Source organism: Spodoptera frugiperda, chromosome 23 (assembly GCF_023101765.2).
Source record: "Spodoptera frugiperda isolate SF20-4 chromosome 23, AGI-APGP_CSIRO_Sfru_2.0, whole genome shotgun sequence".
Classification (NCBI taxonomy): Eukaryota; Metazoa; Arthropoda; class Insecta; order Lepidoptera; family Noctuidae; genus Spodoptera; species Spodoptera frugiperda.
In genome coordinates, this window is record NC_064234.1 from 7,054,752 (window position 1) to 7,082,060 (window position 27,309).

At 38.6% G+C, this 27,309-nt stretch overlaps 1 protein-coding gene across 1 annotated transcript in view; it reads left to right on the forward strand.

Annotated features, from left to right (window-relative positions):
• Nucleotides 1-26,086, forward strand: part of LOC118267157 (mucin-5AC) — a 30,601-nt gene extending 4,515 nt beyond the window's left edge. The window contains exons 2-7 of the mRNA XM_035580974.2: nt 11,361-11,440; nt 14,363-14,404; nt 14,730-14,936; nt 15,111-15,383; nt 15,496-24,457; nt 24,608-26,086. Coding sequence (XP_035436867.2) covers nt 11,374-11,440; nt 14,363-14,404; nt 14,730-14,936; nt 15,111-15,383; nt 15,496-24,457; nt 24,608-24,713 — 9,657 coding nt within the window. The 5' untranslated portion in view covers nt 11,361-11,373 and the 3' untranslated portion in view covers nt 24,714-26,086. The remainder of the gene's footprint in view (nt 1-11,360; nt 11,441-14,362; nt 14,405-14,729; nt 14,937-15,110; nt 15,384-15,495; nt 24,458-24,607) is intronic.
• The last annotated feature ends 1,223 nt before the right edge of the window (nt 26,087-27,309 follow it).

Sequence of the window (27,309 nt, forward strand, 5' to 3'; positions counted from 1 at the left end):
AAGTATTGACGTCACTGTGCTAAATTAAGTGTTCTTGAGTGTGATGATACCTGCGGCCATTTTATTGAGATCACGACTTGTTGCCTTTGTGTTTATCTGTATTGAATTAGGTGCCATTCCAACCAAACGATTGAGTATTTAATGTTTATTGGATTTATTTGATGAATTGAATCACTTTCATTATTAGTCCGTTGTTAACTAGTAAATTACTAATGATACGTTCGGTTAATAGGAAAATACATAAACGATACGTTGCACTATTATTATTCTCGTCAGTATAAATCATTTCAGTTAATAATAAACTAAACAATTCCAATAACGTAAATATAGAGGTACTTTCAAACATGGAAATGTTTTACAAAACGAAATAAAAAATACAACGCAGTAACTTAGACAGCACTTAAGCGGAATATGATTTATAATAACGCAAAAAAGCTCTCCGGGCGTCTGAGCTTAGTCAAGCAAACATAACAATAAGATAGGATAATGTCGGTGCTTGCTAGACCACTCAGTTCATTCCTTTACTTCGCACTCCCCCACAAGTATCGCTATTAAATTCACGCTGACAATAAAGAAAGGAGTAGACTTATATTACTGGCTGAATTTACAACCACAGCTTAAATTTATCGTGTCGATATTCCCGGTGCGAGTGTAGCGATGCATTAGCTACCTTCCCTAAAGAGTATCTGCTCGGGCCCACGCTCATGGCACCCACACTCTAATAACAAGACAAATAGACATGTCCACTTTACCATTTACCGAGTAAAAATTCTCATGTATTGTTTGAATAGGTCTTTTACCAATTAGTATTTATACCGACCGATATATGAGGGTTAAGGTTTGTCTGTTGCACTCACGGAACACTGTAGCGACCGCGACCCTCGCGTGCCGATCTAAAGTGTGAGAGAATAAAGAGTCGACGGCTAACAACCCATTGTTTATGTTCAAACACCACTCGTTTTGAACTTTCATGTGAAATGTTAAAGGATTTTGTCGATCATAAAAGGATTTTAAATCTACACAAGTTTTTGGAACTTATATAGTAGGGTTGACATGACATTGACAAAAGAGGAAAATCGTGGAGTCTTTGGAACAGCGATCGGCTTTAAAATATAAATTGTTGTTTCACGTCTTACATTTCAAAGAACCTTTACCTCTTTTCGTGACCAACAAACGAGATGATTTTCGAACTTTTTATTATCTTTGTGTCATTGATGTAGAGTACCGTAAATCCTGCGTATCATCGGTGAACGTTCTGTAGTAGTTCAGCGTTCGCGAAACAAGCTAGGAAGTTTTAATGACGCAATTATAAGTAGTGCCTACATTTTTACACTAATAAAAAGGCTCAGGCAGCAGTTGATAATGTCCAGGTTGTTTTATGGTGCGGAACGTGCGATTTCATTGTCCTACGAGTGGGTAAGGCGCATGCACCTCCGCCGCGGTCCGCCGCCGCCCGCCGCCACCAGCGTCGACTCGCAAGCGCCTCTCAGCGCCTTAGCTTTTACACATTTTTATATGTTCACCTTAGAGCCGTTACATTTTTATGGTACGCAAACATTTTCCCGCGGTTTACTTCTAAATAACGTTTAAATATATCTCAGCCGCTTTATATTCACAATAAGCTCTAAGTGCGGTGAACGGTGTCCACGATCTCGATAAATTAGCATTTTTACTTATACATGCTAAAGAGGATTCTAGGCAGTGTTGATCCAATCATTCAATCGAAACAATTTGTTAGTTTTTGTAAGTTAGCGAGAAAATGCAAACAATAATAAATAATTTATACGTTTATATATTTTTAAATCGTACTTTAGAATGAAATATTCACCCCTTACAATTTGCATCGGCGTACGTACGTCTACCTACCCACTTACGCTCTTTGTTTTCCTTTAATCTTGAGAGGGTCTCGGAAGTAATATGTCAACGGAGGCCCCACATGAATTATTCACATTAGAAGAATGCCCAAAGGAAATGAATACAGAAAAATCAATAGGTCGAGATGAGTGTTTCTTAAGGTAAATATCGTTTTCAGAGACAATGGTACTTATTCACGCAAGCTTCAAAAGCGATTCGCCAATATTCGATATAATAATATTATGATGGTGGTACTTGACTCAAGTGCTCATATTACTTTGATTTATAGTCGTAATGAAGCTCCTCACATCTATCATAAACAAATGTATGTTTGTGCTTACGTTTTTTCAACAGTGTCTGCATCTCTATAACCTGAGTATATGTTCGAAAAACGTAATCAAAATAATTCAGCAAATAAACAACGTTAATGTGTATATCAAAGTAACAATAGTTAGCGTCATGTTTATTTATTTGTGTGGCTCCGTGTGTACGCGTCGAAATGATCATTAGGTTATTAGGATTATTTGTGGCGTAGTACTTCCTGATTCACGACGCTTCCCTGAATTTGCTTTTAAACATTCGTGCGCCGACATCTTCACCTTGAAAGAACATAGGCATTTTTTTCACGTCTGTTTTTTCCATGCCAATAATGATAATTTTTAGAAGTATTCATTCAATATCTTGATGCTGGAGCTAATCACGAACATCGCTGTTCTTATAACACTAAAAAAACCTCATGCCTGATGGTGATTATGGAACTCTGATAACTATAGGGCTGACGTAATCATTTACACGCTTCCTTACTTTGATTTCTTTAGTCTATACGCTAATCAGTCGAATTTAATCGGTACAACGTAGAATCTTGATTTTTTCTATTGTAGAAAATTTATCCTGTTCTGAATAAAATATGAAGCTGCCTTGAGCTTCATAATATTATACAATTGGCGCGCGTAAAATTGCGAGAAAAAGTGTAATCAATATTCCCGGCAGGTAATATACGGCGATGCTGTGGGTGGCTTCACAATGTCGCGAGTCGTTGTACTTACATTATTTAATCTATGAACCTTTGTAATATACGTTCGCAACTGTCTTTTGACAAAGAACGTATGATCATCAGCCATAAAAATCTTGCTTGTTCCGAGCTATTGATTTGGAACTTTAATTAAATTCATGCCACAATCGTAAACTAAGTGATGACTTCTTATTCCATAATATTTTGTGAATTTTATTTCCTAAAACTGGCGATTGTCAATGAAACTTCACAAAAGTATAAAGTTATTTACGTCAAATAAAATTTCTCCATCTAAAGACGCCTACAATCTAAATTGTTAGCCATTGTTAGTTCGATAAACCTAAATCTTGAAAGCCAATTTACCTACTTCAAATCGAATTAATTAACTGTAAGTCCATTTATTTGTGAACAACAGATTTCGGTCTGTCACTTTCACTACAAAAGGCCGAATAAGGCCAAATAAAAGGACCAACTAAGCTAAAGCTTTATTTGAAAACAATTGACACGAACGGACGCAGGAATTATATAAGTTTTCATTAGATAAATAAAAGTATTTAGGTTAACAATAAAAAAATCAGTTACAACTTGCCAATACATTTCAATAGCTTAAAATTTAATGTAAGTAACGTTATATTTTATACCGATATTTTTTACGAATAACGTTTGCCGGGTACAGCAATTCAATTTTATTTCATTGGCAGTTTCTCGTCTGAAAAATAACACTTATTACACATAAATGCACATCGTCTCAGTAAGTGGTTATTTTAAAACTGTGGCATTGCTGTAACGGTACTAAACTGCCTCAATTTCGGACTTGTGCAAGTAAAACGAGCTAATTTCCTACGTCGGACTTTTTCGTGTTCTCTCAACGTACATGCAAAGATTATAATGCGAGTCTCGTAAACTTGCCATGCTTTATAGGGATTCCTTAATTTTTTAACACAAGTAAACAGTTATTCAACTTTTGTATTAAACATTTTAAATTAAGTTTCTGAATTCAAGTTAACAGTTTTTTAAGTGAATTGGATCGATATATTGTTAAGTGGTGAGTCAAGCCGTCTGAAATGGCTGCAAGTATATAAATCGACGGGTAAACACAATACTCACGGTGATCTCCGGACGCGGTCATTGTACCGATTTTGATGCTACAGGCTCGGCTCGTTTTGTGATAAATACAAATTGAATATTTAGAAAAAGTATATTGGATTTGTGGACGTACTATAACTATGCATGCATGTATATACTATACAGAGTTCTACAGTAAAAACAAGTCCTAGACTTTTAAGTCTTAAATAAACAATTTAGTAAGTAATCCAGCAAGTGAACAAACCGTGAGAAAAAAATGTGATTATTTATTTAACATCGATAATCTATGATGTATGTATGTTAGTGAAAGAATGACGCTAGAAAGAAGGTGGTGTCGCGGGCGCAGCGCTGGGCGCGACCGGCCGACCGCCGCCATTGTGGCTCCCACTTACTAAATCAATATTTGCGCAGATGTCGGCGCAAGAGCATGCTATGCTTGTACCGACCTAAAATTCATACAGCTTATATGGCAATGTTAGCGGTAAATTTTCTCGGCAGCTACTTGTAATCCTTCAAATGTGGGTCGGTGCCGCACGCATTAGTTGACCCCGGCCGTGCTGTGCTGAAGGGTAATTCATTCAAATTGATCGCACATCTCAATACGTATATCATAGTAGAGTTCAAAATCTCAGCCTCGATGTATTTAAGGTCACGGTATCGAGAGCCCGACGGGTTCGTGCTTCGAATAATTTCAGCCGCGGTGATCGTTAAGTATTCCATGCCAAAGTTTTTCTCACAATGTGTATTAAGGCGTAACTAGACTCTCACAATTCCAAGCTATCATACATTTATAATTGCTGGCCAGCACTTGCTATCATGTACATGATAATTACACGAGTGAAGGAACGGGCCGAGGGTCACGCTCCCCCTTTCTACCATCAGCTCCGCAAAGTTTTTATCCAAACGTTATTTTTTTGCTTTGTTGTGGTTTCCAAGTGAAAACGAATAGCATAATTTTCTAAACGATGACCACGATTCCCGTGTAATATGATAATGCGATGTATAAATATTTCATGTCTAGGGCTCTTTATTATCGTTTTTGCACAATAACCAGTTCTCTACAATGCAGTTCCATAGCGAAAACAGGGGCCCTGCGGCTATTATTTTTATTTTTGTACCACCTCAGTGCGCGTTAGAAAACTAAAGTTTATTCAAGTATATTAGCGATCTTCGCACTACTAGGTACACGGAACGTGGAATTCTTCACGTAGATTATGTATTGGGCCCTACAAAATAACTAGGTGGCATATCATTTTATTAGTCTCAGTACTTCATCTAAGCATAACAAAACTTGTCAAGGTTTTCTTGAAAATCATGTTTCAAGCCGTAAAATAGTTAACGGGGAAATAACCGAAGACTTTAAACCGTACTACGTGCCTGTGCTCACTCGTTTAAAGCTAAACTCTGAGGTTCGTTTGTAAGTACTTGCCATTCATTCCTTACATAGAGATATGGCCAGTAATGACTGGCCGGCCGGTCAGCTATCGGCCAGACGCTCGTAAACAGTGTTCGACACGAAGCATTCGAACATGGCTGCGAATACAAGTCAATAGACATCATGCCGAGGGCGCTCACTTCCTGGTCCCAGCGCCTAACTGTTGTGTTCCATACGGCCATAGAGCCCACACACCCCGAGCCGAGATGTCGTAAAAGTTTAACTGAATTTAATTATATCTGCACATAAAAAGGATACGGAACTCAAAGGTCACTGATTTAGTGGGCAATGATACACACATGGTCTCCCCGTACGTGTTAGGGGTGCAGAGTAGCACGGGTCAGCGGTCGCCCTAATAGCTTGTGTCAGAGAGCGGTCGGTCCCGCAGGGCGCGGCGGCGGAGCGAGGGCGGCGCGCGGGCTCCGTCAAGTGCGAGGGTGCATCGACTTCCCATCACTCACTTCTCTCTCGTTTCTTTCAACGAAATCTTAGAATAATCAGAATCAATTTATCACCCTCATTTTTTGTGAAAGTGATCATTAAATATAAAACCAATTACAGCGGGAACATCTACCACTTCTCTTTTCATACGAAGTATTTATGTACTCAATAATAATTATAAGCACAATGTATGTAGTTCACCGTGAGAGGTGTCAGTAAACGGCAACCTGGAACATAGCTGAGTGGAGTTATAGTTAAGTAAGCAGCAGGCGACGTAAGAGGGCAACGCTCATCGTGTGAGCGACGCGGCCGCGGACCAACAATCGCGAATTCAAGCTATGCCTAGCAACAGCCACTCGCACTAACGGTGGCTTTCTTCGAGCACACAGACATAGAATGTACTTAAGACTTTTGAGTTTTGATGGTCTTTGTGACATTAAAAGTTAGCTTTTGTCGTAAAATAAATCTCATGGACACATTTGGCTGGCTTTACTTTGCCGTAGCTTTACTGAAACGTTGTCTGAAAGCGTTTGAAATAATTATTAACAATTGCACGAAATAAATGGATATTGTTTGTAGATCGAATCGAAATCACGGAATAACATGGAAATAAGATAATTCGTAAAAGCACATGAGCGGAATGTTAACACGGAATCTAACGGTGATGGAGACGTCTACAGCGGATTTACCTAAATTATTCGGACTACGTTAGCGACGAATGCGTGCACGAAGGCACGATCCCATATTCTATTAAAATAGCTTTCGCTCCGATCCTTGCACTGATATGAAATGGCCATATTTGTGCTCCTAAGAATAATCTGGTGAATAGTAATCCGATGTAATACCTAGTAGTTAGTAATTAGGTACATTACATTTTCGACCAAATATTTACATATTTTGCTAATGCGACTGACAACTGATTAAAATCTTGATAAATGTTAAACTTCTCATACTTTCCGCAAGACTTCCTTGCTGCCTCATTTCCTTTTATTTTTTCATCACAGGCGCACTTACCTGTGATTTCATAATAAAATCATACACACCGCATACACTTATGTAGGTACCAAAAAAGTGCGGTTTTATCTTGATGAAGCGGTCTAGATGGTTTATATTTATGTGTATCTCCTGGCACAAAATTTACGCGGGTCAACGAACCGCGAGTACCTCATGAAGGAAACTAATATTTGCTATCTTCCTACCCGTTCCCTTGAGGCACACAAACCCTGCCACGTTGAGTTACTTACACTAGACTGGGCTTCCACTTTTGTACAGAGGATAGAGTCGTCCTTTTTCGATTATTATTATCTGTTCATCGGTTCAACATCATTGGGTTTATACTGTAAGTTACACGTGCTGTATATCAATACGATTATTATAGTAATTTAACAAATTGCAGACAATAATTGCTATAAATGAATCGTAGTACACAAGTCGTGGTATGCGAGCAGTGCATGTGGCTACTTAGTATGGATGTGGCTGGCCGGGCCTGCCGTTAATCGACCGCTACACTTCAGTGACAATTATCGCCTAATAACGACGTAGTGTCGCCTTGTAGCCGAATCTAATAACGTCGCACCGTCGCCGTGTACACGACTTCTATGCTAATCACTTGTAATTTACGACGACCGATAATCGCGACACGCGTACGTGAGCGCATTGTGCGAACGGCGCGCGCGCATTGGATAACTGAGTGCTTCGCGAATATGTGGCTGCGCTTGCGAACGTAGAGCTGTGAGAACGTCCTGTGAGAACTTACGAATCGATACAGCTATTCTACAATGTAATACATGCTCAGGTTTTAGATTGTTATCTAGACCGAGAGTATAAAAGTGTCTGGGTACGCGCGCAGCATTGCCGGAGTAGGTGGGAGTGCTCCGTGACTCTGTGCCCTCCTGCCGAGTGACCCGCCGGTCATCGCGTCTCACATCTAGTACGCTGCCTCGTACTATAAGTACGATCCGTGTCTAGCTAACTAGTTTTATGGGGAAAATACACAAATCATCATAATTTTACTTCATTCTAAAGTTTTGATTATTTTTGGTTGCTAACTGTTTTAAGTTCGTTTTATTTTTTCTTTCAACGAATTTATAAAATAATCAGTTTAATAATAGTTGTTGTGTTAGGTATAGTTATAAATTTTAAACAAAATAACTGTCAGCCGTTGTTGTCCTGAATGAAACCACATGAAATGTACTTAGATAATTTGGTATACCTAACAATTTATTTTTATACCCCTAGAAAATTTGATCAGAATGAGTAATGAGTGAAAGAACAAAATTACTACCCACTTAAGTAACTTCAGTCAAATAATAATAATGTACAAGCTTCTCGATCTCCAGTAGTTGTTCGATGTCTCGATCTCAAGAAATTGGTGTCAATGTTCGCTGCGGTTGCAGTGTTCCGAAATTATGTGTTGAGCAACATCGCAACGCGGACATGCCGTTCTGCGCCCAATCGCCGTCTGCCCAACACGCCCTTCTGATCTGATTCAATCACTTTACTTATTCCCCGCTATAATAATGCACATTCCCTTACTTATTACATCACCATTGAGAAATCTAATCTACAAATAAATAGGTTTTTACACATTTATAATATGTTACCATACATAGTTATTGTGATAAAATACTATTGTAAATAGGTTGCTTTAATTGCTGGCGGTTATATACAACTTCCAAATCGGTTTATCTATGCAAATTATAAATTATAATTTCTTCCTCTCACTATCTTTGTTTAAAATTTCATTCAAATCCATCCATACATCCTCACAAACTTTCGCATTAATGTATTGAATTGACTGAATTTGATTGATGATTATAGACATTAAACAAGTAACTTAACAGGCTTCTCATTATTATTGCTTTTGACTACTATTGACCATGTCAATCAATAGATCTGATAAATTTTAGCCTTATCTATACTCAGATTATTTTACTTTAATTTTAAAATGTAAATCCGGCTTTAATACTTCTTGACAACGATATATCTCAAAATTATCAATTATCGCTTAAACCATATTCCGTAAAAAATATGTATAAACAATATCCGGACTTATAACTTTGCCTGTAACATATTATAAGCTTGTAAATGAATGTGTATTTATTAAAATTCAAATAACATTGACCCCTAAAACGTAGGTTAAGTTCATTATTAAATCAGTGAAACGTTTGCAATGTCAAAACGTGCTACAGATTGCGTAGCAGCTCGTAGCTCTTGAAGCGTTTGTGTAGATGAGTGCATTTGATCAATGGCGGCGTCACCACTCGTCTCAAGCTCCGCGGTTGCGAGTTCACAATAACAATTAAGTGCGCCACATATTTTGTGGGTTTCCAACTGACTGCGTTTCAAATTCAGGTTTATTTTAATCAGATTAACTGTTACTTTTGACGTCATACCGCTGGAAAAAACGGTATGCCAAATTATGCTTGAGAAGTGGGTTCCTATTGTGTACGGAGAAAGAATTGGAGCTCCCCGACATGAATACTCGTAATCACAACATTACCTCGGAGTTAATTATTTTAGTACTCACACGTATATTACATGACAGTGAACAACACGAAGCGCACAATTGTTGCTATTTACAATTTCGTTTTACAAACAAGGCGCAAAAAATCAAGAACACATACATATCAACACGACAGTGTGAATGGCTCTTAACGTCTGGAACACGTGGTATTTTAGTAAAGCAAATAAATAGATAGTGGTGAACTCTCCGCACCCTCACCCTCTCCGCGAAGCTGCGGAGGTGACTTGCATAGAGTGTCTAGACGGAGGGACCCCACAATAACCATATAGATTATATCTATGGATATTTGCGCACCTCGCGCTAAGAGGGTACATTAAATTTGGTTAAAGTAAGAAATATGTAAACAGTTCTTAAGAAAAAGAGTAAAACGAGCTTTCTTCTAACCATTACGCTAGTTACACGTACTTTTATGAGAGGTGCTTATGTAATCACATACTTACGTAATATACACCAGGTATTTTCCTGACAAGAAAAATAGAGAAAGCCCCCAACGACTGGCCGGAGAGGCAAGGGAGGTTGTTGAAAAATGCGTGTAAGGTGTAGTGTGTGGTACGTGATGTGTAGGTGTGTGTATATGAGTGTGGTTATGTGTGCAGAAGTCGGGCGCGGATGCGTTCCCACGGTAACGCTCGCCTTACGCTACGGACCCTGGAGTTACAATAATTTGCTCCACACCTATTGACTCTTTCAGCCAGCGCAGCGTAAACAAAAATACTTGCAATACCGTTTCTTATAAACGGTTTTTCTGCGTTGAGTGAGCTTAAAAACATTTGTGTCACGAAATCGACACATTTACTTGAAATCTCTGAATTATTTATTTAAATGAAGCATAAATTTGTAGAGAATCACGTATAGTAACAAAAAATATGTAAACTAGAACAGTAAAGTCAATAATAAAGCACATTCAAGAAGTGTGTGGTGTCTGACCGTTGTTCGAGGTGTCAGAAGTGGCTATTTATTCACAGTGGTTTCTAGAAATGTGTTAGCCCATACATCGTATTTCATTGAAAATCCTTTAAAACTGCCCACTGCTAACATTGTTTTGAATTGCCGTCGTTCCAACCACTCTGAATGGACAGTTAAAGTTCCCATTCACTCACAGCTAAATGGGCACATTTTTGTGCGAACCTCACGTTTCCGCGTTCCTTGGCCTAGCTCTGGGCTAAAATGTACCGTTCAACAATACTAAGTAGAATTCTTAATTACCGTTTTATGCGATCGTCATTGCTACTTAGATAAGATAGTGGCGGTATGTAGGCAAATGTTGATATTAAGTGCCTACAACGTTAACTAATGCTGAGCTTATTACTGCAACACGAACCTAGAGCTACACAAAGAAACAACTTTACCAATTTTCCCCACATCTACATGTGGGTAAAATTGGTACAGTAGGAGTGTTGGAAGATGTACTATGATTGTTGATCCTGACATTACTCCCACTCAAGCACGCGTCGCTACGTGTGTGAGCAAATACATACGTAGACTCCTTGGACCATGTATTTTGACTATTATTATTTATTATAGAGCCTCTTATCCGAGCTGTATGCAATCCTAAGTGTAGCTATATTGAACTCGGATATCCAGGCAGTCAGGAAAATCTTTAAACTAAACAAAAGCAAATTAAATGTGTCTGTCTGCAGCCCGAATTATTTGCTTCGCCGTCGTTTTTATTGGTAGTCCGCGTTATGGAGATAAAATAATTGTTTTTTTCCGCATCATTTGGCATCTTTGCTCCGGCTGTTACCTTATTCTTTTACTATGGGAAGCCTTTTTTACATTTTCGGTGCTTTTAACGATTTTTCATACTCTAACTAAATATAAGTTGGCGTATCTCTATTATCGGAGCGCGATGTATTTTGAGACGGCGTTTTACGAGACGTCTGCAGATGTACAATGAAATTGTTTCGTGAAATATTCCCCACAAAGTAATTGTGAGCGAGTGACGACAGTGTAGGTGGCGATGATACGAGGCGACAGTAATTGATTCGATTGTGTGATTGTTGCAGAGGACGGGGTCAGATGGATCGGCGGCGCGCGGCGGGGGCGCTGCTAGCGCTGGCCGCGTGCATCGCGTGCTCGGCTGCGGGTGAGTCCCTCCTACTTACTCCTACTCCAAGGGTTCATGTTTCCGTGGGGCTGCTCTCATTGTGTTACCCTGAGTGCGACACTACAAAGCGTCTACTGACACCCGAACGAGAAATACACTCATTACACAAAGACAAGCTTTGAAGCAACCATTAGCCTGATTGATGACAATGTAAAAGTAAAATAAAATCATAATAAGAAATTTGGAGCTTTATATACATTGGCTAAACAGTTACATTTATTATCTATTAATCAAAACTTGTATGTAAATATTAAGTACTTGCTTGTACCTATCTATTAAAAGCTAATGGCAAATAATTCAATTAATTAGTAACTTTAAAGAGTAATTCGCCGGACAAACACATCTACATACAATCAATATGCAATCGACGACGTTATTTAGTCTTCCTTTCTTCTTATTCATTAATATGTATGTATTTATTGTACACCTAGATATTTATAAGCCTGTAAACATATGAATTGCAAATTCATAACATAGAAATGATATTGAGTAGTGAATTTCTTATTATGACAAGGTACTAGGAAAACATTCCAACAGGTAGTAATATGTAAATGTTCGCGGCGGCGTTACACTAATTCTTATTTATTATATTTTGATGGTGCTGCTAAACTAGTATCTACCGTTGCCTCGTCTGCGACCCACTATGTCGTGAGAACATTGTGCTCGTGATACACATACATTTTACAATACTTCCGCGACTAACATCCTTTTTGTTAATGTTAAAATGCTTAATTTTATTTTTAATTCATTTTTTTTTTGTATAAATTTTAATATTATGAAATTACACGCCTTTCCTATAAAATCCTTTATACATATTTACTCTCATGCATTACTTATCGTAATAAAATTATGCAGAGCACAAGTAATTAATGAATGACAACTATTTCCACCTGTACATTCAGTAACACAAGTCCCGGGAGAGCATATTAAATGAAGTAATGCAATCCAATTTCGTTCTATCCGTTTCATCGAGTGGTGAAATGGGTATTCCTGTAATGAGGTAGGTATTATGAATTAGATTAGGTCCCGCAGGACGGCGGCGCGTGGTCGTGCCGGTATCTCCCCGTGGCCGCGAGTAACAGTACAGAGGTCTGTGCGTGTCAGGTTCGCGATGCATGTTATTAGATGAGGCTATTTTGGTCCGCGCAGATTTAGTATCCGCAGCACGGTCCCTTCAAAGAATTCGTATTGAATTTATGTTATACATAGGAAGTATATTTAAATGCGGCCTACAATGTTTAGGTCTACCCGTGTGAACTTCATCACGCATGGCGACCACGCCGACATTCATTCATTGAAACAACAATCCATATTAATGTAGTGCAAATTTTAAATTCATGCTGGCTCCTCATTTCGATTGCCTCGACCCGTGTTCCTAAGCGCACGATTTTGCATTAAGTAGTTTTTTGTTCATGCAAAGCCATTTATAACGTCACACTTATACGTAAAAGCGATTCATTAGGTATCATGGGAATTAGAAATGCTACGTCACGTACTTGAAAACTCGGCTATGATTCGGTACTTATTATTCAGTCAGGCAACTTGGAATTTGTACATTTCGTCGCGCACTGACACCTACTCTCCTGTACGTGGGAGTAACCCACTTTATTCACTTTGTTTTTAAGAACAGGTGACTTTTTATGATAGATACAAATATTAAAAAGCAGGATGTTTGATTTTATCCGTTACGACTATGTTCCGTTGTTTTTACGATCAATTTTAATCGTGAGAGTGGAAATAGTATAATTGAAATCTCGGTTGGCAAAAACTGGATGCTAACGACATTCCTGGCGACCGTTAGGTGGACGATCTGGCTGCGGCGCCACCGCGCACCCGCCATATAGAGGCGCGCCGAGCCCGCGCCCGCGCCCGCGCCCTAACGGTGCCGCGCCGCGCTGCCGTGCAACTCTCTGCTGATAACCACAACGCATACTGCATTCACTGGCACCATCAATTATACGAAATTATTTTTACTCTAAACCTCGATACTATTCAAAGAAAATATGAAATTAATTGCATTTACTATAATATACATCCTGTTTCTAATATAGACATTTTCTATTAGAGTTAAGTCGTTCGTAAATGATTATTTTTCTAGTAGCATTGCCACTTAGTAATTTTAGAAAAGACATTCATTATTGATAGGAAATTATTTGTCATGTAAAGTGAACCTAAACTAATAAGACTAGGATGGTGCAAACATATACTTCTATTTCAGTGTCAGTGTAATGTTTGAACCCTAAGTACAATCGACGGAGAAGTCTTAGTTTCGGTGTTAACGACTCTCTCCGTTAGTTTAATTACAGCTTTGTCGCGTCGCCGCTCAGCTTCAGTAATTATACGCAGTAAAACGGATATGTAAAACGACTTTAAGACGATGACCGATCACGGGTCTCGAGCGATTTGCAGCTAATATCCTGCACAGCTGTAACATGCTTAATAAGTCAGTCGTAAAAACAGCAGTAAAATATTCTCAGAACACGCTCATTCGAAATGTCTGTATCGATATTTTTCTCTTAACAACGGTTGGTGTCCAACGAAAATATGAACAGATCAAGAAAATGTAACTTACTACTCAAGCTGCATGTATAACCGCGACGCATAGCCAGTCCTGCTTCACAATAAACAACTGCAGACTTTGAGCACGTGTTTGGGTCACTGTGACTTAAAACATCACATTGAAAATGATTGAAGGAAAATATAATCCGGCAACATGCAAGCGGAACATATTTTACACGAGTCACTCTACCGCAATACCCGATAAGAAAATAACGAGAAACCGAAAAATTAAATTAACATAGAGAAGCCCAAGCAACCACCTTAATTAATGATTTCATATAAATATACAAGTTAAATAATTGATTTCATGTCATTTATATAAAATTCTCTTGTTGTTTTCAGCTCCTACAGCAAGCAATCAGACAGCTTTAGATTTGTATGAAAGTAAGTATTTTCTCACTTTGTAGACATTGCTTCCTATGTACCTATTTGTACAGTACGCAACATAAAGAGTTTAGTCTGTCTGTCTAGTACACAACATAAAGAGGATATTCGTGGGTTCAACTCCCTAGCGGAAAAACTAAATTTGTGTTTGGTAATGTATCCACAATAAATGGCTGCGTGGGATCACACACTTTACAAAAAAAAAAAGAAAATAACGATCAACGGTTATATGAAACATAACATGATTAAATAATTATTTGATGATAAGTTCAATGTTGGTACCAGGTTGGACCAAAATTAACATAATCCATTATTAAAATTTCAGATGCTCCAGAAGGTTGTTTCTACAACTTCCAACATTATGGCGAAGGAGACCGTATTATGACTAACGAACCATGCCTAAATTGTACCTGTCACAACCGAATGCTGATGTGCTACCTCAGGGTTTGTCCATTCACCAAAGCCATTGGTCAGGACTGCACTGTTGAAAAACGAGATGATCAGTGTTGTCCTATTGTCACATGCCCTGATGGTAAGTTTATTTATTTTAAATACTACTTCATTACTAAATATATACCATTAATGGATATAACAAACCTATGTTTCAACAATATTACAATTTTTTTAACACACCAAACTCTTTTTGTTGGTCTTTCAACATTTTTACTTAGGTAAATACTTGATTTAATCACAATTTAAATTACAGTTCCAGTTGACCTACTCACATCTACGTCAACAACGTCTCCAGCTGAATATGGAGCAACTGGAATCGGCAAACAGGATAAATACGGTTGCAGTATCAACGGAAGATATTTCCCCGAAGGATCTAAAGTACCTCCGACCCCGAACAAACCATGCGAACATTGCTACTGTATTCGAAATATGACGACTTGCGTTATGCAAGAATGTACTCTACATGTAGATGGATGTACGCCTATCTACCATAAAGACGTCTGCTGTCCGATTCGTTATTCTTGTGGTAAGTTTGCATTCACCTTTTAAATTACAAAACGTGGATCAAAACAATTTGATCATTATTTATATTCATAAATTTTGAGCACTTTTTGATTGTTTATTTGATTATATTTCAGATCACGAAGATGAGGTGCCGCTTTTGGACGACATGACGACTACTGTGCGACCAACGCCTGGATTTTTACTTACAACTACAACTATATCACCAGTAACACAGATGACACAGGATTGTGTTCACGATGGTCAAATATTTTCGGATGGCGCCTTAATCAAAACTGATAAAGCCTGTCAACATTGTTATTGCATGAAGGGAGACATGGTTTGTGTCGTACAAGAATGTGGTGATCCTATGGAAAACGAAGGCAAAAACTGTAAATCTCTAAAGACTCATGAAGATCAATGCTGTCCAGATACATACATTTGTGAAGGCGATGAACTGACTTCTGATGTACCAACCGAACCAGTCACAGATTCAATGATAGAAACACTAACAACTCTGTCGCCTCCAAGAAGAACTAATGTTGAAGGCAGTGGCTACAGAAATGAACCCGATGAAGCACCTTACACAGAAATGACTACCGCCACTGAATTAGAAGGAAGCGGGGAAGAACCAGAACCAGAAACTTCTAAGCCTCTTGGTCCTAAGGACATTATAACAACTCCAGGAGATGAGGACCAATACCTTTACAGCTCAACAAAGGCTCCTGCCATGGAAGAACACGATAAGACAACACCAGAAATCAATAAAAACATCATTCCGGATGAAGCAGAAAAGATCGACAAACTTCATGGCTACGAACCGACGACAAGCGCTCCTGTGAGTGAAGAGGTAGAAACTACTAGCAAAGTAATGGAAGAAGAAATTTCTAAACCATCAACAAAGGTGCCTGAAATACAAGAAAGTACAACTGATTTAGGTGAAGAACAAAATACTGTACCTGATGTAATTCCCGAAGAAGAAATCGGTAAACCACATGACCACATTGTAAGCACAACAAATGTACCAGTTACAAGTGATAGTGAAAAAGAACCTACAAAGGCCAGTACCTTGGATGAAACACTGAAAGAAACTTCTACGCAATCAGAGACAGACTCTGAAAAAGAACACACTGAAAGTGATATTACAAGAACGACTCCAACTTTAACAGCAGAAACTGAAAGCCCAATCCAAGAAGAAAAAGAAAGCTCTAAACCAGATGACGTGACATCTGTTACCACAAGTAGCCCTGAAAAAGAAGAGAAGGAAAGTTCGAAACCTGACGAATATGTTCCTGGAACCACAAGTAGCTCAGTTGAAGAAAAGAAAGAAGGTTCGAAACCTGATGAATATATTCCTGGAACAACGAGCAGCCCCGTTGATGAGGAGAAAGAAAGTTCTAAGCCTGACGAATATGTTCCAGGCACTACGAGCAGCCCAGTTGAAGGAGAGAAAGAAGTATCTAAGCCTGACGATGTAGTATCTGGCACTACAGGAAGCCCAGCTGAAGAAGAGAAAGAAATTTCTAAACCTGACGAGTATGCTCCTGTCACGACAAGTAGTCCTGCTGAAGAAGAAAAGGAAAGTTCTAAACCAGACGAATATGTTCCTGGCACTACAAGTGGCCCAGTAGAAGAAGAGAAAGAAAGTTCGAAACCTGACGAATATGTTCCTGGCACTACAAGCAGTCCAGTTGAAGAAGAGAAAGAAAGTTCTAAACCCGATGAGTATGTTCCTGGTACAACAAGCAGTCCAGCGGAAGAGGAGAAAGAAAGTTCGAAACCTGATGAAGTAGTATCTGGCACTACAGAAAGCTCGATTGATGAAGAAAAAGAAAATTCTAAACCAGACGAGAAGGTTCCTGGCACTACAAGTAGCCCAGTTGAGGAAGACAAAGAAAGTTCTAAACCTGATGAATATGTTCCTGGCACTACAAGCAGCCCAGTTGAAGAAGAGAAAGAAAGTTCTAAACCTGACGAGTATGTTCCTGGTACAACAAGCAGTCCGGCGGGAGAAGAGAAAGAAAGTTCGAAACCCGATGAAGTAGTATCTGATACTACAAGCAGTCCAGCTGAAGAAGAAAAAGAAAGTTCTAAACCAGACGACAAGGTTCTTGGCACTACAAGTAGCCCAGTTGAAGAAGAACAAGAAAGTTCTAAACCTGACGAATATGTTCCTGGTACAACAAGCAGCCCAACTGAAGAAGAGAAAGAAAGTTCTAAACCTGATGAATATGTACCTGGCACTACAAGCAGTCCAGCTGAAGAAGAAAAAGAAAGTTCTAAGCCCGAACAATTAACTACACGTAGTCCTTTGGAGGAAAAACAAACAACTGAACCGGATCATGGTGAAAATACCGTTGTCATTGCAGACGAACACCTTTCTTCTACCACACTCGCGGTGCCTTCCGTTGAAGAAGAACCAACTACCAAACCTACTGTAGAACAAGAAACAGACAAAACAACCATGGAAGACGTGGTGACTCCACACGAACAGTTCGCTACAGAATCGATAACAAAAGATTCGGAAACTACTGTAGAACCCGACCGAGGAATGAACACTATTCCTGAAGACATTCATGAAGACGCAACCATAGTACCAGAACATCCACAAACAGTAGATATAAAACCTACGACAGTTTCTGAAATTACAACAGGTCATATGGATAGTTTGATTACTAAAGGTGATCAATCCACTGTCACAACTGAACCATCATTTAGAAAGGAAGACGAGATTGTTTCAACAGAAAAATCTAAAGAAATTGGATCAACTACAATCAAACCTGAGTTTGTCGATGAAGGACTCATTCCGACTTCGGCACATGACGAGAAAACTGTTACAAGTTCTGATCTTCCAACTATAGAAGATGAGTTTACCACATCGGTTCCAGAATACGTAACAGAAATAGTAGAAACTTCGGAACCTAAACAAACAACAACGGAGCCAACCAGAGTAACATCGTTGATAACTGAAATGTTGCCCGAGAAAACATCTGAACAAGATAGTGCCGCAACATCTACTACAGAAAAGTCATCAGAAATCACCGTAGGTATTGAAGATACCCATGAAGAACCTAGTCGCATACCAGGTGAAGGCGATTGTCTTCAAAATGGCGTAACATATAGAAACAATTCTGTCGTACCTAGTTTAGATAATTGCCGTACAAATTGCCGATGCGCTAGCAGTATCATCACGTGTGATAAGATAATTTGCAGTCAACCACCAGACTTCATGCACAACTGCAAATCTATATTCGAGGATAATTCTTGCTGTCCCACATATGTTTGTGATCATCCAGGAGAAACTGTACCACCGCAGTCAGACAACCAAATGTCAGGAACAGAATCTCCTATGCCTTCTCCAACCATTGAGTGCCGTGGTGACCAATGTGAACTTAGTGAACCAACAAAACAACATGGTTCAACAGAACCTTGTACTTCTGGAAATTGCATTAATGAGGACGATAATAAAACCGCAGTTGAATGTGGATCAGAAGGTTGCAAAGATGTTGTACATAAACCTGATGTATCACCATCTGAGGAGTGTCCCGGTGGTAACTGCAAATCAGAAGACTGTGCTAACGGAAAATGTGAGTTGCCACAAACTGATGAGCAAGTATCTCAACAAGCATGTAAACCAGGAGAAGAGTGCAAAGAGGTACCTAGCGTTGTTACACCTTGCGAAGGAGAATTATGTAACAAAATTGATTGTGGTCCTGATGGTTGTGGTCAAAGCAATATCCCACCTCAGCCTGAACAACAACCCGAATTATGCAATGAAGAAGAGGGTTGCAAACCTCAAGATATTCCTACTTCTGACTGTACTGGAGATGAACCGTGCAGAAGGAAAGAAATTTCAGGTAGTGAAGAAAAACCACCAAGTGCTTGTGAAGGTCCTAACTGCATCATTGAAAAGGAGACTACAGTTGCTGAAGCTACTGACTTGAGCACTGAATCACCTAAGACCGAAAAATCGCCAACCGAAGAAATTGTATTGCCAGACACAACAGAAAAGACAAGCGAAGATAATGAAAAAGAAGAACCTGTCAATGAATATGAATCTACTAAGAAACCAACATCAGAAGAAGAAATGTCTGCTGAAATACCGGCTTCCACTGAAAAGACCCAACTACCCACTACTGATGAAGATAACACAGAAAAGCCATACGACAAAACTGAAGACCAAGGCGTAGACAGCACAAGCAGACCTACCGTAACAGATGAACTTGAAAATAAACCTGATGTTACTGAAAGAGCAGACACAGAATCATCCACCACTGTTAGTGAAGCAGACACAGAGAAATCAGTCATCATTGACGAAGCAAGCACAAAACAACCCGCTATTGATGAAGATAAGGAAACAGTTGTAGATGAAGAAAGTACTGATATGCCACCTATTGTAAATGTAGAAACCGAAAAACCATCACTGATCGACGACAAAGATAAACCAATTGATACAGAAAAGGATACAACAGAGGCATCTGTAACTACAGAAAAAATCATTGCGGGAGACGATGAAGGAAAAGTTAAACCCTCTGACGATGAAGATAAGGACAAACAAAGTGAGATTGATATCAGAGAGAGAGAACCTGAACTTGATGATAAAGAAACTACAAATAAACCAGAAGCTGAAACAATGGCTGCCGAAACCCCAGTTGTTACAATGCAAGAAACCACTACAAAGGTAGCTGTAACAAGTGAAGAAGACAAAGAAATAACAAAGACACCCATTGATCTTGGTGAAAAAGATGTTGAAACATCTACTTCGATTGACAAAGATGGTTCAGACAAAGAACTCACAGAAAAACCAGGATTGGAAGAAGAAAAGAAACCCCATCCAGATTTAACAGATAAGACACCTTTAGAAGAAGATAAAAAAGAAACAGTTCCAGTTGAATATGAAAGCACAGAAAAAACAGTTACCGATTCGGTCGTTTCTAGTGAAAGCCCATCAACCCCAGTACAGTCCGAAGAAGAAAAGGGCACAGAAAGTCCTACTACGGATGTAGAGAAACCTAGTTATGTGGATGAAGGCAATGATAAGCCTGTATTAAACGAAAAAGAAGACGAGAAGAAACCTATGGATAAAGAAACCACAGAACTTCCGATAATCGATGTAACTTCAGAAAAACCGGTTGAAGGTGATGAAGAAAACAAAGAAAAACCAATTACCGATGATACTGATAAAAAATCTACAGACGAGGCTGAAGAACAAACAATAAATCCATTCAGTGACGGTGAAAGTACCGCAATACCTGACTTTACGGAAAAAGAAAGTACAGATAAACCAGTCATTATTGATGAAGGAACAGAAGAACCAGTTGTTATTGAAAAAGATACAACCAAACCTGATATTGTTGAACAAGAAGAAACAAAGAAACCGGTCTTTGAGGAAGGTAAAGATAAACCAGATGTTACCGAGAAATCTATAGAAGATCTACCCGTATCTGAAACCTACACAACAAAGACACCTGAAATAATTGATGGAGAAAGCCAAGTAAAACCAGGAGATGAAGATGATATTGAAAAACCAATTCCAGTCGGCGAAAAAGAAAAACCTGTTGGAGATAAGGAAGCTGAAAAAGAAAAACCTGTCATTATTGATGAGGACATTACAGATAAACCCAGTATCGTTGACGTGAAGGTAACTGATAAACCAACAATTCACGAAGAAGAAGGATCTGGTTCGGAAGGTCCCGAAATCACGCCTGCCACAGAGGTTGAAAAGGAAGAGAAATTACCTGAAACATCGGATCAACCAACTGAGACAGCAGTGGTTGAAATAGAAAAAATAACAATGGCACCCATTTATGAGTCACAATCAACAACTACAGAACAATATCCCGAAAAAATAGATGAAAGCACATCTTCTGAAACTCCTATCCAACAAGTATCAGATTCTGAAGAAAATAAAGAAACAGATGTTAAAGAAACCTCAAAGATGCCTGAAACCACAACAGAATCTCGTTTGGAACAGGAACAAACTACTAGGTCACCAGTGTCCGTGCACGAAACAGAAACGACTGTTCAACAACAAGAACAAGATTCTAGCAGCGCAGTAACACAAGACTTAAGCAGTGAATCATTAAGTACGAAAGCTCCAGAGTTAGATGAATCATCAAAGCCTATTGGTGAAGAAGAGGATATATCCACGGATTCGCCGGACATCGAAACCCCATCGACTAAGCTTCCAGAAACTGGGCCAGTAATTATTGAACCACAAGAAGGTTTTAAGACTGAATCACCAGAACTACAAGTTACTGGTAAACCAACCGACGAAAGTGCAACTACAGTTTATAAAAAGGATGAGGAGAAACTAACTCCCGAATCACATGTAACTGAAACCTCTGCCTTACCTGAAATTGACACTTCTGATAAAGATCACCATGTCACTGTTGAAACAACCCCTGACGACGAAAGTAAAACTCAGCGTCCTGATTTGACTAGTTCTGAGAAGGAAGAAATGGTCACAGAACCTGTTACTGAACCAGTTAGAAGGTTTACTGAAATCGAGGACCCATCAGTCACTGGACATGGAGATTTGACAACTGAGTACCCTGAAGAATCAACGGGACATCTTTTACCTTCAGTTACTGATAAACTAGAAGAAACTGATGTTGGTATGACAAGCTCCGAGAAACCTCTTATAATAGATACAGAAACAGAAGAATCTGAGATGCCTATTACAAATACACCTGAACACACGCAAGAATCAGAAAAAGAAAAAACAACAACAAGTGAATTTGAATTACCTACGACAGAAAAGACTCATATTACAGATGCTCAAGAAATTTCTCATATACCTGAGGATGGTACTAGCTTTGAACAGAAGACCACAGCTACCCCTGATCTATCCGAGCACGAACATAAAGACACAACTTCATTTGAATCAGAAACTACTCAACATCCAACTGAAGAAGTAAGCAAATCTTCTGAATATGTGACAGAGTCTTACGTTACAGAAGTTCAAGAAACAAGCACAAAGTTGGACGAGAACGAAGTTGTACACACAAAGCCTGGTGAAGAAATTGAGCACGAAACTAAAGTACCAGAGCCAATGCCCACATATGATGTGGACAAGAAGGAACCATCAGTTACAGAAATAGAAAAACAACCCACTGAACAACCATTAACAGAAATAAATGTTCAAACCGAAATGCCTAGCGCGCAAGTCACAAGTGAAGTTCCACAATCACTTGTTACTGAACAAAAAGAAACAATTAACGAACAAATGACTGTATCAAGCGTGCCGAAAGAAGAAACAACACAAAAACCAGAGTTAATGACTACACAGAACGAAGAAATTTCTAAAGTTCCAGACGTACATGGAGAACATGATGTTCGTACAGAGGTACCAGTACACATAACTGAATCTGTAGAAGCAAGCGCAATACCAACTGATCAGGAAACTGAAACAGAAAAGCAATATACTGAAACTACATTGCAAGAATTACCAACTGTAACTGAAAAGGTTGAACAAAGCGAAGTTACTAAGATAACCGAACATACATCAGCTCAAACTGAACATTCGGAAACGACACCATACTTAATTGAATTAGAAGAACACACACACAAGATGGTAGACGACACAACAACGGTATTACCTTTCGATGAAGAGCATTCTTATAAACCTGTGGAAGACATTTCAATGCCGACACCATCCGAAGATGACAAACCAGTAGAAGAACCCTCAAAAACAACGCCCGCCGAGGAGGATATCCCTATTAAATCTGAAGGTGTTTCAACACCATCGATAGAAGAAGAACACTCTTTGAAACCTGATGAAGACGTTACAACGTCATTACCTACTCAAGAAGAACACTCTTATAAACCCGAACAAGAAGCATCTACATCTTCGCCTTCCGTAGACGAACATTCTTACAAACCTGTAGAAGAAGGCTCAACATTACCAGCTACCGATGAAGAGCACTCTGATAAGCCTGTAGAAGATGTGACCACGCCTTCACCTTCCGATGAGGAACACTCCTATAAGCCAGTAGAAGAAACTTCATCAGTCTCACCCTCTGATGAAGACTTTACTTCAAAGATTCAAGAGCACATCACTACAGCATTACCTTCCGAAGTGAAACTTACAACAGAGCACCAAGAGAGTAGCCAAGAGCCTGAAGTCACTGAGTTACCCACTAAGGTGACGGATGAAGTAGAAACCCACACTAAGTCCAGTGAAGTACCTCAGGATGTTTCTGAAAAGGTAACAGAATCAGCACCTGCTGAAGAAACTACACAAGCTGCGGCTAAAGACGAAGATAAATACGATGCTGATCACAAAGAATCTACGACATCGGCCCCTGTTGAAGTTAGTGAAGAAACTAGTTCACCTACAGTTGCCACAGAGTCCGAAAAATTACCCTCCTCAGAATCAGATATCACAGTACCAACTGAAAAAGAAATCGTTACTAGCGAAAAACCATCTCCGCCGATTGTATCCCAGGAAACCACGAAACCAGAAGAAGAAGTTGTATTCTCAACTACAAAAGCCACAACTGTGCGCGAAGGAGATGAATTTGATGATAAGATTGAGAAACCTGATGAAAAGCCTATTGATCTTCCATCAAGTACTACAACCGAAGCTTCTAAACCAAGTATGCCCGACTTACAATCTACAGATGAATTACCAAGTCCAGGTGAAGACGATCATTTCCCACCCGGAACTGGTCCTGGAGGATACGGTGAACCTGATTACGTCGAAGAGGATCAAGCTTTCGGACCAGGAACTTGTCGTTACGGAGGCAAAGTATACGTGTCAGCGCAACAGATACCAAGAGATGACCCATGTGATTTCTGTTTCTGCTTCCGAAGTGACATCATCTGTTTACAACAAAGTTGTCCACCTCCCATTCACGGATGTCATGAAGAGCCCATTCAAGGTTTCTGTTGTCCTCGATATGAATGTCCCGTATCCATGGCAACCACAGTCAACGTTACAACAACTACTACTACGACAACAACAACACTGCCTCCTCATTTCCCCACCCACTCGTACAAGGGGGCGGCACAGAGAAGAGGCTGTCAAATAAAAGGACACACGTACAAAGTAGGAGAGGTAGTGCGCTCATCATCAGGACCATGTTTACACTGCACGTAAGTATTTTAATTATTTTACCATGCATTGAATACGATTAAATATTAATTTGCTTTTAGACAATCATAGTCTTACAGTTAATATTTGGTATAAGATTTATTACAATTTTGCGAATTCACTCTACATAATTTTTAATAACCTTTTTGCAGATGTGGAGGAGACGGTCAGATGAAATGCGATCCTAAAGCGTGCACACCAGAGCCAATGTTAAGACAAATGATAGCTGCAGCTGTATCCGCGAAGCGGCGAAGATGAAGATCTTCGACAGCGTCGGCAACTGTCTCGCACACGCCATCACTGGGATGAAGCACCTATGTGATAAATAATTTCATCTACTCTTCTAAGCACAAGAATAATGCTCAACTCAAATTATCCCCATGGAGTAGTTTAAGATTTCGTGTCATATGTAGTAATCTATGTTATTGATTTTTTTACTTTTCCATAAATGTCGTGGCACGCGCAACTCAATTATTAAGGAAATAACCGATCATGACTGTGATTAAAATATTATAAATTTTAATATTAATTTCTGAAACTAAAATTTTATGAATTTTGAGTCTTCATTTTAGGGCTAATTTATTTTATTATTTATCTTTTCTAACAAAAGTCAGTGCCAAACGATAGTGCTAAGTTGTAAACGACTAGGCCTTTATGATAAAAGTTCAAAATTATCAAATGTCACTCATAAATTAAAATTCATATTGACCAAAGCGAAGCTAATTATATACTCTCAATAAAATATATTTCGACCAAGATCAAGCTTCAAAGGTCATTTAGATCGCCGAAATCTTGACCATTTTAAATGTAAACTTAATTGTTTTACCGATTTAAGCTTAGTCAATTTCTTTGTTTTTACACGATGTTACAGAAACCGGTCTAGTATCGTGTAAATATGAAGTTATCTTAAGGATCCCTGATGTTGTAAATGCCTTACTTAATTTGTAATAATTTATATATTTTAGGTGTATAGTACTTAAGCCATGTTTTGAGACCAGTGACTATTATAATTTTAGAAGTAAAAAGGCCGTTTACTATAATGAGAAAAGCACCGGTCGACGTGTTATCCTTGGCCGGTGCTTTTCCTTCTTTCACGTCTTACAGAAAGTGACTGTCCTTGTTTTCTTTAATTCGTGGAAGACGCGTGATTTTTACTAGCACTTGCTCAGTGATAGTGGCCAATATTTTAATCGTTTTGTAAAAACTTTACAATATGATTACACGAGAAGCATATTGTAGGATCTTTTGTAACTTTTGATATTAAAGTGCTGGTAGGTTTATAAATAAAGCAGATCGAGATGGGTACGAAAGTTCAGTAGACTGTTGCGACCGCCCGGCACCCAGGTGGTGCAGGCGTCAGCTCGCATTAATTCGTACCAACCTTCGTCTGTGCGCAAGTTGTAGTTATATTTCTTCTTATTTATTTAAAGTCGTAGCAATAGAAGTATTGGTCAAAAAATTATTGTGAATTGAATATTTCACCATTTTTTAAAGAAATACATTCAATCGCAACAAAGTATTTCAATAAATCATATTATTATTTGTTTATGATATTTTACCAAGACTAGCGAAGATCTAGCTGTCTGTACAACTGTGCGAATGAGTTTTGAATAAAATATTTCAAATGAAAACGATGTTTTGTTATTACCTTACATAAGACACCCTGAATAAAATCCGAGATGAATGCTAAACTTGGATGAACACCAATATATCTTAAAGTTATTTATTCAACTCGACATAAGAGTTATAAGAATTTATTTCTCAGCATTCAGTGTAAAAAAAACATTAACACCATTTTAGAAATGTTTGTCGATACTTTTCCTGAATTTTGTATGAAATACTAAATACATATACATTGCAAAGTTTTAAATATTTTCCAATCTACAGCTCGATATAATAATGAAATATACGTTACAGTCAATGTAATAAATCCAGATATTATATGTTTATGATATAATATGATATATGATATAGATATCTACATATTATGTATATTTGTTTATGATACTGACCAGCAATTGTGAATAATATCTACTGAATTAAGACAAAATGATTTTTTTCTTATAAATAATATTTTCCAAAACTTGGATACAGTATTACTCAATCAAGCAAAAAACAACAAAAAGGTGTAAAGATTAAATAGTTGTAAGTATACCATAGAGTCAAATAAAATAACTATATCACTGAATTAATAAAAAGGGCAACCTGACATGGTAGGCCGAACGGCATGACGGAAACTATAGTGACCGAACAAAGCGGGTGAACAATGCACATGCAATATTTTCTATAATTCTTGATTTTGTGAGTTCTTGTGTTTGTGTGTGTTTTTTAGTCAATCACATCAAAATGACTGAAGGTATTGAAATGAAATTTAAGACAGGAGTAGATTGTTGATGAATAACACATAGAACACTTTTTATTCTACGGGATTGAGGGCAAAGCCGCTGGCAGAAGCTAGTATGTAATATGTCGATATTATAAATAGAAACTGCACCGTAAAAAAATTACGGCGGGTCGCGTTCCACATGCGCCTCAAAGAGCCTGATCCGGAGCTGCGGACTACCTAGCGGGTTAACCGGGGATCCGGCTTGAAGGGCAAATGTAGGAACGGGGTGGTTTTAGTCAGTAAGAGTCTGACACTCCCTCTCGCCTCACCAAGGAAGAAGCCATTGGATGATTTTCCCCCATCAAAAAAAAACCTCCAAATAGTTTCATACAAAAATAAAAATATGTCGATAGAACTCTCTAAATATTAGAAACTCCAAATAATATGGCTTTAATCACGAATTTATGTTATGAAATTATCGAATACGGCAAAGTACCAGTCATGTCAGTGAGAACTGGCATACAAATG